The 12,483-nt window shown below is 37.6% G+C and overlaps 1 protein-coding gene across 1 annotated transcript; it reads right to left on the minus strand.

Annotated features, from left to right (window-relative positions):
* Window positions 1–3,331: 3,331 nt before the first annotated feature.
* LOC149177080 (uncharacterized) lies at window positions 3,332–6,589 on the minus strand. The gene is made up of 2 exons (XM_089421660.1): window positions 3,910–6,589; window positions 3,332–3,813 (listed from the first exon to the last, which is right to left on the minus strand). Exons 1-2 carry the CDS (start codon window positions 6,587–6,589, stop codon window positions 3,332–3,334), a joined length of 3,162 nt encoding a protein of 1,053 aa, XP_089277786.1.
* Window positions 6,590–12,483: the final 5,894 nt, after the last annotated feature.

A 12,483-nucleotide genomic window follows, 5' to 3' on the forward strand; every position in this document is an offset into this window, starting at 1 on the left:
TGAGAGTTATATATATATATATATATATATATATATATATATATAACACGGAACAAGATTTTTATATGAGTTAAATATATATACATTCAATATTTTTAACCATGGAAATTCCTACCCTATTAATAAGCTTAGAATACCACATATTATCAATACCACATGCAAAAAAACCATAAGCTATTTCACAGTGAAATATTATATTATATATAACAAGTAACAAGATTTTTATATGAGTTAAATATATATACATTCAATATTTTTAACCATGGAAATTCTTACCCTATAAATAAGCTTAGAATACCACATATTATCAATACCACATGCAAAAAAACCATAAGCTATTTCACAGTGAAATATTATATTATATATATATATATATATATATATATATATATATATATTTAATTTTATAACATTCTTTTTAATTATGACACATCCCTCTATTGAATTTTGACGGTTTAATCTCTCCCTTAATACAAATCTTTATCTTAGGGTGATAAATGAAAAATGTTGGCATATTCTCTTATACTCTATATCAATGGATAGAATTCTAAATATTAACTAACTTACATCTCTAAATCTATGTTTATGTTTTCACATTTACCTAATACAATTTATAAATTACCATGCAAATTATCAAACTAGCATAGATCCATTCAAGTACAGATCTAACATGAGCCCAAAAGGATCAGATTTCTTCATATGCAAACTTTTTTAGAAGGCAAAATCGATGTGTTATTTTTCATTGTTTAAATTGTATTTTTGAATGATAAATAGACTATATAAGACCAAATAAAAATTTTAACCATAAAAAGTAAAATATATATATGTATATATATATAGATAATTTTGGGCTTACCCACCCCTCATATTGGGCTGTAGAATGAGCCTCTCAACTCAATAACAAATGGCACCATGTGAATACATGCTCATCTTTTCACCTTTATCTAATACAATTATACAATTAGAATTTAAATTATCAAATAGCAAATTGAATCATGTGAATACTTGTTTACCTTTTCACTTTTATGTAATACAATTATGAAATTACCATGAAAATTATTGCATAAGAAATGATATCATGTGAATAGATAGATTTATAAAATGAGTGATTTATAACACAACAACATTTAATAATGTGGTTGTGCTAATAAAAAGTCATAACTACATATCTCAACCCTCTATCCTAAATACTACTAAAAAATAGTTAGTAAAAGTCAAATCCTTACTATCCATCTTTTATTTCATAATAACTAAATTAAAATTTTACAAAACCTATTCTAAATAAACATTAATTCAATTAAAATAAAATTACAATTTACATCTGGATGGCAATTCAATTACAATCTTTAGAATCTACATATCACATTTTCTTCCACTACTTGAAATTGAGGGAAGATTGCATGTTTATTGAACATACCACACTTCTCGGTTACAAATCTGGAAGAATTAATTTCTCAATGGACTCATGTCCTGCTGAGGATTCTGCAACACCTTTATATACAATTTGGGAGATCTAGAATGCTAAGAATAAAAACATATTTGAAGGCATTCCAATTAACACAAACAGAATCTGTCACAAAGTGATCACTTGGGTGGGTGCTGCTCCTTGACCTACATATTCAAATTGGGACTTGGTAAAGATTAGATTTTCTCCTGGTTCGATAGAGCTTCACAAAACAAAAGTTCTCAAGCCTGACAACAATATCAGTTACATCCTACACTGGACTGGAGGTCCTGGCACCAACACTAGAGCAGAAACCATGGCTCTTTGGGAGCTGCTCTGGTTTGCGAAAAAAAACAGTTGAACAACATTAATATTTATGGAAACTCACAATCCCTCATTAGAGGTATTCTGGGTCACCATACATTCCATCCACCTCTACTTGCTAGATGAATACAACCAGTATTGGCCTCCCTTAACTTCCTATTCTATGAAACATGTATTCAGAAAGTTCAATGTGGAAGTGGACAAACGGTCCAAAATAGTCTTTCTGGGGTAATATAGGATCATACATTTCAAACTCACAGTAGATCAGCTCATTCTAACGAGATCAGTCTGCCATATTAATACTTTCTGGAACTCAGGTTATCCCACTTTTAAATATCTTCTAACGAGATCAGTCTGCCATATTAATACTTTCTGGAACTCAGGTTTTCCCACTTTTGAATATCTTTTGTGTAGAGACAATCAGTATTACAGTCTTTTTATCTGGATATTTGCTACTAGTACAAGTACATGGATTACATGCATTATCGCGTTTCGGCACTCTGCGGTTTTTGATATAATTGCTATGTATGTATTGGGCATTTAATATTAATAGAAGCCAAAAATTCAATTACAATGAAGATGAAATTATATCTTATTTACTTGTAGCAATTGATTCATCCCAGCGATAGGGTGAGTGGCTACCAGCTTGTGTCAACAATTACAGTATGAATATAATTCAGTTATAATAAATACTAATTTATAACTTGCCCTGCCTGTCCTAATTGAGTCAACAACAATGTTTGACGGTCCATGATCTAGTCGTTTGTTCTCTTCATGATTAGCTTCATATTATCTCCGTTGGAATCTTTGTGCTTTAAAATTTGGCCACCTCAAACAATGAAGGAGACTGGGTGTCGATTAGCATTCCAACACGCTTAAAGTGATTAAACCTAATTTTGATATTATGTTGAAACACTAAATCCATGAATACAAGCTCAAGCTCCAGTCCATTGAACTACATTGATGCTCACATTTTCTCCTTTTGTGAATCGTTGTGTGCCATGCGCGCAAGATGCGGCCATGAACTCGAATATATACCATGCCCGTTTTCTTACTCAGTGTGAGCTTTGAATGTTCATATCTCCTTTTCACTCTCATTTTATGGTATAACTTGTTAAACAAACTTAATAGAATTCCAACCTAACAAACCATATTTAATTCCACCATAATTATAAAAAGTTTATAATCCTTGGCAGGCACTTCATAGGCAGTGAGACAAGTTTAAACCAATGACGAACTGTTAGAAAATTCTTACATAAAACAAAACTTAAAAACGAATGACCGGGATTTCAAACAAATTCGAAGTAGCATAGCTTACTTCACAATATAGTCAAAGTTTCCGAAGCATAATATATTAGATGGAATCAACAAGCTCAAGTTATTTCAATGTTTTAGTCACACAGGTACAAGTTTATTTCATTTAGTATGAGATGGAATTAACAGGTTTACATCATTTCATGTTTTGGTCACACAGGTATATACAATATAATAGAATGTTCAAACATGGTTACACAACTATTTACAATACATTATGTACATTGGTACACAATTATTTACAATACATTAGAATGAGGAACTGTCACTGTTGCCAGCAATGTTGCTAGTAGCACTTGTACCAGCCTTGTTGGCACCGTTACTTGAACTGCCCAATAATAATTTTTCATATGATATTTGATTTGAATTGGAGTCCAGGGTAGCTTCAAGAAAAGTGTCTCGAATGCTTTCTAATGTGTCTACAACATCCATCATATTAGGTCTTCTCTGAGGGGATAGTTGTGTGCATAGCAAACCCATTCTTATGAGTTGACCCAGGCACATTAGCTTTTTATCTTCTTCCGTGGTATTTGTGTAACTAGTTTTCAATAGACTTCCATCTACCACTTCTTTTAGTTGATTTTGAAAACCATCACTCACCCATTTTTTCAAATCCATTCCTTCTACAAACAGGCTATGGGTGGGTTTCTTTCTTGTGAGCATCTCCAATAGCACTATTCCATAACTATAGACATCACCTTTTGTTGTGACCTGCCCTCCTTGTCCATATTCTGTATTTTCACAGATACCATTAAGTTTTAATTTTCACAATTTTCAATAAAAATAGAAAACTAAAGACAAAATATGTTATCTAGTTCAAATTATACCTGGAGGAATGTAGCCTACAGATCCTTTGAGTGTATTTGTAGAAATGGACGTTGATTCCTTGGAATTTGCAAAACATATGGTAGCAATTCCAAAGTCTATTATATATGCTGTGAGATCATCCCCAAGAAGCACATTGTTGGGTTTTAGATCACAATGAATCACTTGCATGAAACAATGATGATGGAGATATGCCAAACCATGTGCAATGTCTATTGCTATATTCAACCTCTGAATCAAACTCAAAGCACTTGAACCTTCTTCACCATTGGGATATAACCACTTTTCTAAGCTTCCGTTTTCCATGAATGGAAATATTAAAGCTTTGAAATCCAGGTCTGAATAACAAGTTATAATTTTAATCAAATTCCTGTGTCGAACTCTACTCAAAACATTGCACTCTCTCTCAAAACTCTTATTTGCCCCTTCATTTTCCAAACTGAGAACCTTAACTGCTACAATTTTGCCATCATACATAACCCCTTTGTACACTTTACCAAAACTCCCAACCCCCAACAAGTTGGAGTCACTAAATTCATCTGTTGCAGTGGCAAGCTCCCTATAAGAAATTCTTTGGTGACCCACTTTTAAGGATACTAGAGCCATTAGTCTCTTGTGATTACGTCTCCACAAGATACCCAAAAACAAACACAATATAGCAATAGCTGTAACTGCTCCAATAGATATGATAACTCTTTCCACATGAAAATGACTTTTATGTTCACTAGTAGAGCAGGGTGGCAATCTTACCCAACTTCCACATAAACCCACATTTCCCATAAATGCAGAGGCATCAAGCTTTTTGAAAATTCCATCTTTAGGGACTTCTCCTGATAACTGGTTAAAAGAAAAATTTAAGTAGAAGAGTGTTTTGAGTTTCTTCAAGGACATGGGTATTTCACCTGATAAATTGTTAAAAGAGAAATCCATGAAATAAAGATTTTGAAGCTCACCAAGTGAAACTGGAATATGACCTTCAAGTGCATTGCTCGAAAGATCTAGAACTTGAACCATAATCATTCCGCAGAGTTCTGAAGGTATTTTTCCCTCTAATAAATTGTTTGAAATCTTGAAACCCATAGCCAAATTTACAAGACCTCCAATCTCTCGAGGTATGCGCCCCCTGAGCATGTTATATGAGAGGTCTAAATGTAACAACTTCACACATTTCCCTAAAGTTGCAGGCATAGTACCTGATAACTGGTTCTTATTGAGATTTAAATATGCTAGCTGCTGGAGGTAGGCAACGGATTTGGGGATTCTTCCAGTGAGATTATTTCCCCCGACAGATAGGATCCCTAGACATTTGAGTTCGCCGATTTCCATTGGGATGTTTCCATCTAGATTGTTGGAACTCAGATATAACCTCTCCAACCTTTGAAGCCTATTAACTGAAGAAGGAATTGCTCCGGTAAAATGATTCGCCTCTAAGACCAGCCAAGTTAAACTAGTTAGGTTTCCAATATGCGGAGGTATTTCGCCTGTTATATCATTGTAACCCAAGTCAAGGATACTCGTGCTTCTAGAGAGCTGGCCAATAGAAGGGGACAAACATCCTGTGAGATTATTAGAGTGTAAAACGAGTTCCCGTAGGGAAGAACAGTTACTTAGAGCAGTAAAAATGGGCAAGCTCGTGGTACTGCCACTAATCAGTTGATTATAACCTAAGGGAAGCCGCTGGAGTTTGGTCAACTTACCCAACTCCATGGGCACTACCCCGCTGAGCTGATTTGCCCCGAATTCGATGACTTGAAGCTTCGTACAATTGAACAAGGTAGCGGGAATGCTTCCACTCAAATGATTACCATACAGATATAATCCTATCAATTGGGTGTGCCTAGTACACAATTCCGATGGAATGTGTCCAGTCAAATGGTTCTTACTTAAAGTCAATTCTTGGAGATGTGTGCAGTTTGAAAAGGAAGAAGGAATTTGCCCTGTCAGACTGTTATTCCGAACAATGAAGCTGCGGAGAAAACTCCGAGTACACAAATCGGAGGGAAGGCGCCCATGAAGGTTGTTATTTTGCAAATTTATGTAGACCAAAGAAGACATGTTTCCCAAACAGGCAGGAATTGTACCCGACAAATGGTTGTATCCTGAGTCATAGTTTTGTAAATTGGAAAGAACGCACAGCTCTGAGGGAATGTTTCCTCTCAGATAGTTTCCGGACAAACTCAAAGTTGTTAAACTACGACATCCCCCCAGAGTTGGTGGAATGGAACCTTGGAGTTGATTCATATTGAGGAGAAGGTCATGTAAACGAAAGAGGTTTCCCAACTGATAGGGAATGGGACCATGAAAATTGTTATGGCTAAGGTCAAGTTTTACTAGAAACGAGAGATTGCCAAGAAGAGGAGAGATTGTACCTTCTAATTCCATGCCCGAAACATTTAGGTACACCACCCTGTGCCCGCTGCATCTGATACTTGTCCACTCGCATGCTGAAACATTTGATTTCCAGTTGGTGGGTAATGCCTGGGAGGGATTATAAGTCCTGATTGCAGACATGAATCCAAGCATAGCCTCTTGGTCGGTAGCATTGCTTATATGAGCACTGGAACGATTAGATAATCGAACTGTGGCAAACCCAAAGGGAATGACAAAGAAGAACAAATAAACGAGTAATAGAAACATTCTCACTTCACAAACGAAAAGAGAAGTAATGTAACAGATCTCCATCACCTCCTGCAAGAGAATAAAATTTTCAAGGATAAGGAAGGGTCGCAGGTTCTTGATCGATATATATAAAGTGAGTATATCTCTGGAGGTGGAGGCGAACTACACTGTAAGGCGATATTGACCGTCCCATTCAACAACAGGTGTGTCGCAAGTTGCAACACACTATTCAGTACGACGTCCTTCCTGAGAAGAATGTCGGAGTTAATAAAGCAGATTTCATTTTGACTGCAGTCGCCGTCACATATGGGCTGAAAATAAAGGCATTGGGTTAAATTAGACGCCCGTAGGGGAGGGTCGCCAATACATGTGCGCCCTCCCCGCCACGTCACTTTACCACGCGTCAGGACACATGGAGCCGGTACGACACCTGTCCACCGTGGAGCTCCATGTGTGGGCTATCACCTCGCTGCATAAAAATCAGACTTCGCGCCATTTCAACGGTTGGTCTGGGCTCATTTCTGCGATGTTCCATTTTCCCTTTGTCTTTCTGCTCGGGGCCGGTTGTTGGGCGAAGCCCCCCGCCGAAGATGGCGCGGGACGGCCCTATAACCTGCGCGCATGGTGGTTTATTCGTGTGCTGGGGGAATGCTTTGTTCGGTTGACAGGGTTTGTGTACCTGCGCGCAGAGTCGTTTATTCGTGTGCTGGTGCGAAGGTTTGATGGAGTTTCAGGGTTTCTGGTTGGGACAGCGGTTCTGCTTTTCTTGTGCTTTTCCGCCTGGATTTCTTGGTCGTTCTGGAATGCAAGTTGTTTAGCATGGAATGCCGGTTGTTTAGCATTTCTCTGGTGGTGGTCTTATTCGGCGATTTTGTTGTTTGGGGAGGAGTCGGTCGCAGTTTTACTGAGCTCGAGGTAAAATAGGATTTTGCTGTTTTGCGCTGGTGTTTTTGGTGGTTTTCTGATCTCTAATGGCTTTTTTCTTCTTGTTGCAGGTGTGGAAAAGGACGTTGCAGGTGTGGAGAAGGTCTGGCGAGCTCTGGGGAAGGTGGGGGAGGTCGGCGACCATCCATGGCCTGTAACCGGTAGGATTTTAATCCTACCAGCAATTTCTCTGTGTTTTTCAACACAAGCAACTCTAACAGGATATTTTGTAAACTTTCTATGGCATTTTATGGCATTTTTTTGAGCATTTTTTTGAGGGTTTAGGGTTTTAGGCAATCTATGGCATTCTATGGCATTTTTGCTGTTTTAGCCTGTAATTTTTTTGAGCATTTTTTTGAGGGTTTAGGGTTTTAGGCATTCTATGGCATTCTATGTTATTTTTGCTGTTTTAGCCTGTAATTTTTTTGAGCATTTTTTTCAGGGTTTAGGGTTTTAGGCATTCTATGGCATTCTATGTTATTTTAGCTGTTTTAGCCTGTAATTTTTGCTGCCCCGTGCCCTCGGCCATCCCGTGCCCTCGGCCGTCCCGTGCCATTCTCGGCATTCTATGGCATTCTATGCTATTTTTGCTGTTTTAGCCTGTAATTTTTGCTGCCCCGTGCCCTCGGCCATCCCGTGCCCTCGGCCGTCCCGTGCCATTCTCGGCGGAGGGCTTCGCCCCACAGCCGGCCCCGAGCAGAAAGACAAAGGGAAAATGGAACATCGCAGAAATGAGCCCAGACCAACCCTCGAAACTCTCTGTAGCTGCTCTCAATTGACTTGCATAGCCGGCCCCGAGCAGAAAGACAAAGGGAAAATGGAACATCGCAGAAATGAGCCCAGACCAACCCTCGAAACTCTCTGTAGCTGCTCTCAATTGACTTGCATAACTTGTAAATTCATGTAAATTTCGAGTGGACTTGGCTTGGCACTTTGACATGCCTGTCAGAGTAGCCCCTTGTTACTGTGTTTGCTTTATAGATAAAAACGCTGCATTTTTATTGTCCCTGCTATAGTATCTTTTTCATTGAATTCGGGATTTCATTCCATGTAGATATGACTACTTTTGTTCATTTTAGCAAGTTTAGTTTTTTAACTGTTTCTCTGGTTTGGTTGGCTCTAGCATCATAACCTGACCAGGAAATTTTTGCTAACATAACCTGAGTTATTCTTGCATGTTAACGTTTGTGTTTTTATGGTTTGTACATTTGAAGCGAGCAGGAGGTGTTTCTAATTGCGAGTGTAGACCTCTATTCAGTGTTAAGTGATTGTGGACTTGCCCAGCACTGTCATCACATGATAACTGTTTTTGTTTCTAATAAAATTTATATGCTAAATATGTTCGATCTAACCCCTTATTGTTATGACTCTCGCCTCTGCTTACTTGGTGTGACTCTCACCATTGTTGTGACTTATAGCACATGGTTATTGCTACAACTTGCTCAATACTGTTGTTGCAACTCTAAGAACGCTGTTGTAACTTTGCGTCAATTATAAAAATTCATTAGTTAACCAAACAATTGTCATATGTGAATCACTCATATAGTCAAACAATTGATCTACTCATGAAGGAAAATGAAAAAGGTGAATAGGTGCTTAGAAAAGAATTAATGACTAAGCCACAATTCGTCATATAGCTGATTAGGTTACTGTGCACCCAAATTTCTCTATCTTTTGGAAAGTTGATGTAACAAGATGGAACAATATGATTCTCATAGTTGTTCATCAACTGATTTGATTAATTTAGATACTTCCATCATTTTTACTGACACATATAAAAACACATGCTCTCTATAAGTTGGGCAGTAGTAAAAAAATAGGCTAGCTAGGTGATTGATAAAAATCATAACTATGTTCTTTATTGTATTTCTAGTTTCCAGCAATGTAAAGTTCTTATTCATTCTAATTCAATCAATAACATGCTAAGTATAGAGTTCCTTACTACTAGTGCCTCGTATAAGGAGGTAGGACCCCTTCCTTAGCAAGGTATTGTTTGTACTTTATAGAGTAGTTGTAGTATCATACTTTATTTCCAGCGATTCTTCTCGCACTTAACTGCAACTGTTATATTTCCTTTACTGCAACTTTCAAGATCAATTGTTCTAACTCTAATAGTTTTTGAACTGTTTCTCTGGTTTGGTTGGCTCTAGCATCATAACCTGACCAGGAAACTTTTGCTAACATAACCTGAGTTATTCTTGCATGTTAACGTTTGTGTTTTTATGGTTTGTACATTTGAAGCGAGCAGGAGGTGTTTCTAATTGCGAGTGTAGACCTCTATTCAGTGTTAAGTGATTGTGGACTTGCCCAGCACTGTCATCACATGATAACTGTTTTTGTTTCTAATAAAATTTATATGCTAAATATGTTCGATCTAACCCCTTATTGTTATGACTCTCGCCTCTGCTTACTTGGTGTGACTCTCACCATTGTTGTGACTTATAGCACATGGTTATTGCTACAACTTGCTCAATACTGTTGTTGCAACTCTAAGAAGGTTGTTGTAACTTTGCGTCAATTATAACAATTCATTAGTTAACCAAACAATTGTCATATGTGAATCACTCATATAGTCAAACAATTGATCTACGAAGGAAAATGAAAAAGGTGAATAGGTGCTTAGAAAAGAATTAATGACTAAGCCACAATTCGTCATATAGCTGATTAGGTTACTGTGCACCCAAATTTCTCTATCTTTTGGAAAGTTGATGTAACAAGATGGAACAATATGATTCTCATAGTTGTTCATCAACTGATTTGATTAATTTAGATACTTCCATCATTTTTACTGACACATATAAAAACACATGCTCTCTATAAGTTGGGCAGTAGTAAAAAAATAGGCTAGCTAGGTGATTGATAAAAATCATAACTATGTTCTTTATTGTATTTCTAGTTTCCAGCAATGTAAAGTTCTTATTCATTCTAATTCAATCAATAACATGCTAAGTATAGAGTTCCTTACTACTAGTGCCTCGTACATTAGAAGCGAGCAGGAGGTGTTTCTAATTGTGAGTGTAGACTTCTATTCAGTGTTAAGTGATTGTAAACTTGCCCAGCACTGTCATCACATTATAACTGTTTTTGTTTCTAATAAAATTTATATGGTAAATATGTTCGATCTAAATCAGGACAGTATAGTGGTGTAGTGAATGCAGACCCATTAGAAGAGATTTACAATGGCACTTATTTTTTATAAGTTGTATGGTGTTCCTTTAGATAACGGTCCACTTATTGGAGCCATAAGTGAGTTTAGAGCTTTGTACAGTGCGCACAGAATAACTTATAGAAATAGTTTTATCATAATTAATATTTTACAGAAAGACATATTCCATTGAAAATTTCTTATCAACACACAGTTAGGTTGCCACAAGAAATCACTACTAGGTTGTAAGCCAAAATGTTTCTGTGCCAAGAAAAAGATACAATCCATCCAAAATCCACATCATAATGTGGTTAGAACCGAAAACATATGACACCCCTATTCTTTATGGCCCTGAGAATCTTGAGTGCCAAAACTCCCCGAGTTACCTTCTTGAGCCAAGTAGGTTGGCCTACCAGTCAAGGGCTGATTAGGAAATGGTTGATTGATGCCATATGATTGATTCCAATTTGCAGCTTCCAACCATGGAGGTATTGAGTACCCATACCTCACATTTGCACCACTGACCCCTGCATTAAGTGGAGGTGTGTAATGAGCATACAGAGAATTGACACCAGCTCTGGTAGGAACAAGGCAAGTGGGTAAACCCTCGGTTTGATAGTGGGGCACTTGAATGTTTATGAGATCTTGGAATAATGGTGTATTATCTGCAATGGAGTCCAATGAGTTTGAAATAATCCTGGTTTCATCAGCTATTCTTGTATCGTTGATCATCCCTTGTTCCTTTTCAAGCATTTGTTGTGCCTTTCGTTTTTCCTTTTCCTGTCTTGCCATTTGCTTTTGTTGGTCCTTAACTTGCCTTGCTTTATCTCTTTCAATCCTTTCTTCTGCTCGCTGTTGTGCTGCAACAATCCTTGCTGCCTTCTTCTCCTTGACCATATCCTTCTTTTTCTGTTTTAATTCTTGCATTTCAAATTTCTTTTTTTCTGACTCAACTAACAGGTTTATATAGTCCTCTAAGGTGAGTAACTGTGAGCTTCGGCCCAGACGAAGACTACTCGGTGCACCTTGCTTTTTTCTCATTGATACTCTCTCTACTGGTAGCTTTAGGAACCGTCCAAGTGTCTTCTCCACCCCTCCCACCTGTATGTCATTGCTTGGTACTTCCCTTTCAGTATCTGTTGGAACTGATTGAACCATATCATTATCTTCATTTGATGCCTCATTATGTCCTTCATCTTCTTCCATTGATCTATTGTCCACAAAAAAATGAACAATTTCACTGTTCAATTCTGCTGGTTGTGAGGGCATGTTCATGCTTTCTTCATTGGTTGCTGAGACACTATGTGCATTCATATTGATCATTGCTTCTGCTAGCCATGAAGGTGGGGTTACTTGGCTTGGCAATGTCAATTGGTCATTGTCAACTGCATGTTCAACAATATCATTAGCAATATCAGCAACAGGAATTTGATGTTCTTGAGTTGGTGGAACAATCTCCATGTTACTAGGAATTTGTTCATTGTTATATTGTGTTTCACATACAGTTTCATCATCTTCAGCATATAACTGTCCTTGAGACAGGGAAATCATATTACCAGCTGCAACAACATCATCTTGGTCATCTACTTCTTGCAGTTCAACACATGTTTGGACATTCCCTTCTTCCTGACCATCCACATGAAACGCTTGGCTACAACCAGTATCATGCATAAGAGCATCATAGTTCAGTGGCCAGATTCCTGTCCTCCTAAAGCCAGCCTTGATATTTGATGGTGTCAAAGCCCTTTTAAAAGCTTTACTTGCAAGCTCTGCTAGCTCAAACCTTTTCACCTCAACCCCTGGATTCTTTGCCATCCATGCAGCACGCTCCGACCTGAAATAGTTCTTGAAAGGGCCAAACACACTAACATCAAGGGGTTGCAGCCTA

The sequence above is a fragment of the Pinus tabuliformis genome, chromosome 4_1 (genome assembly GCF_031772625.1).
Source record: "Pinus tabuliformis cultivar Carrire ecotype Pingquan chromosome 4_1, CPIR1, whole genome shotgun sequence".
Taxonomy (NCBI): domain Eukaryota; kingdom Viridiplantae; phylum Streptophyta; class Pinopsida; order Pinales; family Pinaceae; genus Pinus; species Pinus tabuliformis.

Bases quoted from the DNA above. Each gene is read 5' to 3' on its own strand.
- LOC149177080 (XM_089421660.1), bottom strand. From the start codon at position 6,589: ATGGAGATCTGTTACATTACTTCTCTTTTCGTTTGTGAAGTGAGAATG. The intron at 3,814-3,909 runs GTATAATTTGAA...GTGAAAATACAG, and splicing joins TGTAGGCTACATTCCTCCAG to AATATGGACAAGGAGGGCAG.